The 6,652-nt window shown below is 37.8% G+C and overlaps 2 protein-coding genes across 2 annotated transcripts in view; both read right to left on the bottom strand.

Annotated features, from left to right (window-relative positions):
• Positions 1 to 114: 114 nt before the first annotated feature.
• LOC119632914 (laminin-like protein lam-2) lies at positions 115 to 969 on the bottom strand. Its single transcript, XM_038026068.1, has 2 exons — positions 635 to 969; positions 115 to 576 (listed from the first exon to the last, which is right to left on the bottom strand). The coding sequence occupies exons 1-2, from the start codon at positions 835 to 837 to the stop codon at positions 174 to 176; spliced, it is 606 nt and encodes a 201-aa protein (XP_037881996.1). The 5' UTR covers positions 838 to 969; the 3' UTR covers positions 115 to 173.
• A 2,770-nt stretch (positions 970 to 3,739) lies between these two features.
• The window catches only part of LOC119632924 (laminin subunit alpha-1-like), a 50,937-nt gene continuing 48,024 nt past the window's right edge, over positions 3,740 to 6,652 (bottom strand). The window contains exon 3 of the mRNA XM_038026078.1: positions 3,740 to 5,677. Coding sequence (XP_037882006.1) covers positions 3,740 to 5,677 — 1,938 coding nt within the window. The remainder of the gene's footprint in view (positions 5,678 to 6,652) is intronic.

Raw genomic sequence — 6,652 nt, 5'->3', positions numbered from 1 at the left:
TTTTTTTTTTTTTTTTTTTTTTTTTTTTTTTTTTTTGAAAAATGATCATCTGCCTTTAATCTTTAACGATCGACATAACATGATCGAGTAATCAGAAAAATGCAATATGAAAATATTTATAATGGGAAAAAGCAATACTGATCAAGAAGAACGTTTCATTCGCGAGCTGCACTTTAAAATATTAATTGCATTTCATTCATTAACTTACCCGTACAACCATCAGATTCTTTTTGAAGATCGTAATAACTTTCTTCACATTCGTTGCATTTCAAGCCCATAACTCCGGTTTTACACAGGCATTGACCATTATCGGGATCGCAGGTATCTGATTCTTTGGCTCCATAAATATCACAATCGCAGGGTTGACATTGCAAATCCAAGTTTGCATAACCTTCGGCGCATTCATCACACTTTTGACCGGCAAAATGAGGTTTGCACAAACACTGGCCATCCGCACTATCGCAGACATCGCTGTCGGAGCCGTCAGTATAACAATCGCAAGGTTCACAACCCACTGAGGCGTCTCCCCAGTAACCCAATTTACAACGTTCGCAATGCCAACCTTCAGTATTGCCCCTGAAACCCAAATGTCATACAAATTTTAAATAGAAATTTATTTATCGCCTTCACTCACCGACACGTTATACACTCCCCCGTAAAAACGTCGCAGGGATCGCCATCGCACTCACAAGGTCGACATGTGGAACCAGCCTCAGTGGGATTGCCAAAATATCCGTCATCACACATTTCGCAATGATCGCCTGTGTACCCTGTAGGACACTGTGTACAGATGTATTCCGTATTTTCTACCACGCCGTAAATTTGATTGATATCCATGATGGTATAGCTCTTCAGTTGGCAACTTGGGGAAAAGTTATTGCTTTCTATTAGTAGAGGACAAGCGCATGGCTTGCAATCATTGGGTGTTCCTTGCAGGGGATTCCCATAGTAGCCGCGTAAGCAGCGTTCGCATCTAAAAAGGCGGAACCGTTTTACAAAATGAATTAAAACTAAAGCGTATCATCTGTCATTCTCGTTTATGTCAAAATGCTGCAAAGCTGTCAGGCATATATACGCGAGGCAGATAGTTTACAAATTCAAGCTTATCCATAAAGAGGAAAACTACTTCTCATCTCCGCTCGGGCATGCAATGACCTCAACCCATAAATGGAATTTCTAATGGAATTTATGACAATATTTCCTGCTCGAAACATTTAAAAATTTATGAACACTTTTCTGGAAAGACGAAAGAATTTTCTTAAAAAATCACTTTTAGCCTCAAAAAAACCCTTTTTTACATTAGCGACGGTACAACAAGCTTGTGCGCATAGCACTTGAGGCGAGTGGACCTTTTCATTATGCCGATAGATTCGTAAGCACTTTCTGAATGTCTTTCCAAATCTATCACAGCTGGTCGCCTTACTTTCTTGATCGCAATGTTTGAGAAATTTTGAGCAAATTTGGCACATTTACGTGCTTCGGCTCAAAGACGAACCGGATTACTTTTTCGACTACTCCCTAAATAGATTTTCTACTTATTCGCACTCTTAACGTACACAGAACATATAGAAAGATATAGAAGCCGGTTAAATCAAATGCCACGCCATACTTGTAATTGCCTCTGTCGGCTTATTCACAGAAATCGGGTCTCATAAGGAGTCATTGAATGTTGCCTTGATCTACAAGCAATTCGAACTGAACAGATATTTCGCGCGACCGAATGACTGGTTGGTAAAGTGTTAATTGAAAGCCGCAAGGGCAAGGCAACCCCCTTCAGTGATGTCAGCCGATGAAAAGGGGTTGCTAGCTGTTTACTCTCAGCGATGATATTAATGCTGCTCAGTCATTTCTCTAATGTTTTGCTATTTTTTGTAAATAATTTAAATAAGGAAGAAGCTACCGTTGAATTTTCTCAAACTGCTTGCAGGTAAGCAAATAAACATCACAAAACGTTTCTAAGGTTAAGATAGTTAAAAAAGCATCTTATAGCTCTTTTTATTGAAATTCCGTGTTTCACAGAAAAGGCGATATTACGAAAGGTCTCGGAATTAATTCGCGTGCGTTTATTAAAAAGCATGAGAAATTCCGCTATAAAATTATTATGCGATTTATGGCAATTAGTGTACCCCAAGGTTTTACATAACTAAGGTGCGGTTTTGCATTCAAAGTGTTTATATCTTTTTTTTATAACTATTTTTATTGGGCTAAATAAGTTTATTATAAAATTTATAACCGACACTACTTGCGATATATCCTGTATTAAGTTTTTGGGGATGTATACGAACAGAGCGATTTGGGAAACATAAACAAGTTCAGGGTCATTTTCTAACTTTCTCAAATGAATCAGCATCAAGTTCTGATCAGTCTGAAATGTTGTGCACTGATGTGTTTTGGGTCATGAACTGATGAGCCCTATTAAACAAGGTTGCATTCTGCCATTTTTACGATCAATTTCTTATAACACGAGGTTATGCAACAATGTCATTGAGAAGTGTTGTGTGCTGATTAATCAGCATACATTCGCTTAACTATAACCTTTATATTATAAAGCTTATTGGAAGGATTGCCAAAGTGCACGCGCAAGCAGCGTTTACATGTAAAAACACAACTACAATTACATACAAACCAACCGGTTACGTATAGATTTTTTCAAAAATATTTACTTTTTAAAGAAAAGCATTTAACAGTCATTTAGTCATTTAGTCTTGTTAATGGATTACAAAAAGAAGTTTGTCTCTTCCTCTTGCTTCGTTTGTTATGATTTACATACATTTTGTTCGCTAACGCACACTTTTATTCAAACTTGCATACACTAGGTAATGTTCTAATTAAAATGCGAGATAAAATCCGAATTCAATTATAGATAATCTCTTGAGATTGTAGTCTTGGCTGCATATAGCATAATATTTTTATTTTGAAAGCTTTATTTAGAAAGCTTTTGCATATGATAAATGATAAATAAGATTTTCAATACAAGGGGGCGCGCACAAATCGCGAGCAAACTATATAGAAATATACCGGAGCACATGTTTTGGTTGCTTAATATTTCCCCTACAATGGGAAAATGGGGAAATGTAAAGAATTGAGGATTTAGTTAAGCTTTAAACCAATACCACATTAGGCTTAGTTTCCACAAATGTGCACGATCCCCTCTATTTATCTTCCACAACTGGCAAGATAATTAGAAAGAAAATGTGAATCACTTGACGTGTTCCACACTTCACACATTTATTTAATGCATGAATGAATCGAAACTAAAGAAATTATGTTTATTTCTAAATTGTTGGCCTTTTACTGCTAATAACCGCTGATAACTTTCATTCCACTTTTGGCTTTGCTATGCAGTATAAGAACAAACACTCTACGTATGTCGAAAGGATAAGAGGAAGACAATGAACGTAATAGAAATATTTCAAATAACATAAATTTCTTTTTCTTCCGCTCTTTGATAATCGAAACGCATAGTTTCTAATCCTAATTTTAAAACATCGATCGTTACCTATGTCTCAGTTAACTAACAAAAGTCACTTACATGACTTATTACGTAAAATTTGCGGGATTTTAAATGTTCGATATTAACCTTTGACACATTCAATTAGGTAAAACTCTTCAGACTTTCAAGCATGTATGACATTGAGAATCTATGACTAAGAAAATACGATTACGATCATTTAAAGTCTCAGAAGGGATAGTCAACAAATATTGTACAAATATATGTGTACTAGTTATACATTTTAACTCACCTCTCTCCATAGGTGTTATGCATGCATTGGCCGCAACCACCACTCTGCAGATCACAGGAATTTGAATGACCATTGCAAGGGCAGGGCTTGCAACGTGTTACCAACTGATGATCGCTCGAATTTTCAAAAGTTCGTATATAACCGAATTCGCATGATTCGCACGACAAACCCGTATAGCCCGACGGACATACGCACTGTTCAACACGTGTAGATGGTAAACCGCCCAGTTCGATACCGCCCGTAAAAATAATAACACGTTCTAAAGCCGTTTCTACCTGATCCGTATGAAAAGCTGCACGTATGAGTAAAGCTTCCATATTCGATAGGACCGACAGAAATTGCGAACGCGTTACCTCACCGCCATGGTATTCGGTACGTCTAAGACGAGTTTTTATATCTTTCACGTCGCTGGGAATGTGATACCAACCGCTTTCTTCTAGCGTTATATTAATAACCGCATTAGAGCCTCTAGTGAATTCTCCGTCACCAAAAGCTATTTTTAAACCATTTTTACCGAAAATTATTACATCGGGTCCAGAAGTTGGTTTACCAGATGTATCACCTCTAATCGTTACCCATTGAATTTGTATAGATAAACGGGATCCATAACTCGTTAGGCGATTACCTAGATAGCCTTGGGGAGCTTGCCAATAAATTGCTTCCACATCGGATAACTCATACATACCATAAACCAGGAGGTTTGTTTGAGTATCCAATGTAGGCTGCACACTTTGAGATCTAGTTATATCGGTAATGCGCCAATCGTTCAGCGTTTCAAAGGCCAAAGTAGAAAGCTCGGCACTGACACAAGCCGAACCTAGATGCGAACACCAGCATAGAGAACAACCTTCGGGATTGTCAGACGACAGATCGTAAAAACCTTCTCTGCAAGAATTGCATGTTTCTCCAATAACGTTTGATTTGCAAACGCAGATGCCTGAGCATTCAGTGTCTGGTACAGTGCCTCGTGTGTCACATCCGCATTTGCGACAATCATCACCGTAATAACCTGGAACACACTCTTCGCAATGTATACCTTGGAAGCCCTCTTTGCAAATGCACCAACCACCATCAGCATGGCAGTCGCCACTTGAGCCTTTCATATTGCATTCACATGGTCGACAAGGCTCTGTTGGAGGAGCTCCTTTCGGCCGAAAATAGCCCATTATGCAAAATTCACACTCATTCCCAGCTGTATGATTAAAGCAATCCTGACATATGCCATGCTCTAAATATTGATCATAGATGCACGATTCGGCGTGGCCATTACATTGGCATATTTCACATTCGTTGGCATGACGAGTGTTCCCATTACGAAAGGACTTGTCCTGAAACAAAGGGCAACATTCCGAGCAATCCGCACCGCACGTGTTATGCTGGCAAACGCACTGCAGTGTGGACTCGAGACCATTAAATTCTAATTGCCCTTCATACTTCTCAGCTAACTCTATCGTTCTCTCCGCATGACCATGACAATCTAAACGTCCACTTATGCGTACTTGTCTCAATGAATAGAAACTTCTTTTTTCTAAAGATTGGGCGTCCAGCTGCCAATAAACGCTGTTATCTAAATTCGCAGTTGAATGCATCCCTTGGAAACGTATACGTATAAAGCGTGCAGTTATGAACTTCATCAGTTCGTCAGATTGATCTATAACACCCGGTCTATTCTTGAGTAGAGAGACGTGCAATTCTCCATTTTCCAGAGGTAAAGGCTTCGAGAATTGCGTTGTGCAAATGACTTCGCTATCATTTTGGAAAATGTATTTTCCATTCTGCCCTGGCAATCCATAACGTTGGCGGCAATCGGCATCAGAGCGACCAAAGTGTTGCCAAGGTTCATACTTGAAGCCATCTAGAGATTTTTCCAAAACCCAAGATGCGGGTCGAGGCGAATTGGCTGATTTTAACATGATATAGAAAATTTGATAGATCTGTAAAAAATGTATATATATTTTATTATATCATTTGTTATAAAAGTTTATTAAAGAGCTCAATAACTAATTACAAGAAAAGCAAAATAGATCCAAATGTTTTGGAATTTTTTAAAATATTTCCCAAATTCCTTAGAAGAAAATTGACTAACAAGTTTTGCAAATGCTAATCACTTTTTTGTTCAAAATTGTTTCAAAAAATTTTCCGAAAGTTGCCACCAACAAAAAAAAAGAAAAAAAAAAAACAAAACAATCCATGCATTAGTTATTTTGTGAAATTCATTTAAGCAATTTTGAAAACGAATCGTTTAGTTGCATTTGTTACCGTTGTTAAGCTGCTTTGAAATGAACCTTGAACCAATTGAACAGGCGCCACCTGTAAATTAATTAACTCAGACAAAGTGATATAAATGGCGTTTTGATTTCTTGCATGAAATATGCCAAGAATTTCATTTAATGATCGTTTCATGCAATAACCTGGTTTTGAGTTGCACGTACAACCCCCAATTTTTATACCCACCACTGAACGATGGGAGCATATTTATTTTATCAAAATGTTTGCCACACCCAAAACAAAACTTCAGAGGACTCTATAAAGTATATATATATATATTTTTGATCAGCGTGTAATGCTAAATCGAGATAAGCCTGTCAGTCTGCCTGACTGTGTAGTGTCGGTGATAAAAATTCTCCTGGTCTCTCTGTTCATCTGGCCACTCAATCATTAAAAAAATCGCCCACACTCAACCATTTAGGCATGCCTTCCTGTCCAAATGCTCACCAATCTAATATCCGTTGTAAAATTTCAGACGCGCTCAGAAGGGAGCTTCAAAATTGATGAAAACTTTGGAAGCTCTTCCGTAACGTATGTTAGCATTGAAAATGTATGCACAGTAAAAGTTTCCACTCAAACTGTTCCCACCCAATGTTCTTTATTCGTTTTTTCCTTTTTTTCTTGTAAGATAAAGGTTGGGA

The sequence above is a fragment of the Glossina fuscipes genome, unplaced genomic scaffold (assembly GCF_014805625.2).
Source record: "Glossina fuscipes isolate IAEA_lab_2018 unplaced genomic scaffold, Yale_Gfus_2 2, whole genome shotgun sequence".
NCBI classification, from domain to species: domain Eukaryota; kingdom Metazoa; phylum Arthropoda; class Insecta; order Diptera; family Glossinidae; genus Glossina; species Glossina fuscipes.
Note: the sequence above shows the minus strand (reverse complement) of the source record. Positions and strands in the feature narration are given on the sequence as shown.

What these genes read in the sequence shown, in the direction of transcription:
- LOC119632914 (XM_038026068.1), bottom strand. Translation starts at nt 837, where the DNA reads ATGGATATCAATCAAATTTACGGCGTGGTAGAAAATACGGAATACATC. An exon ending in GGGGAGTGTATAACGTGTCG is followed by an intron (nt 577 to 634) that starts GTGAGTGAAGGC and finishes TTTGGGTTTCAG; the next exon opens with GGGCAATACTGAAGGTTGGC.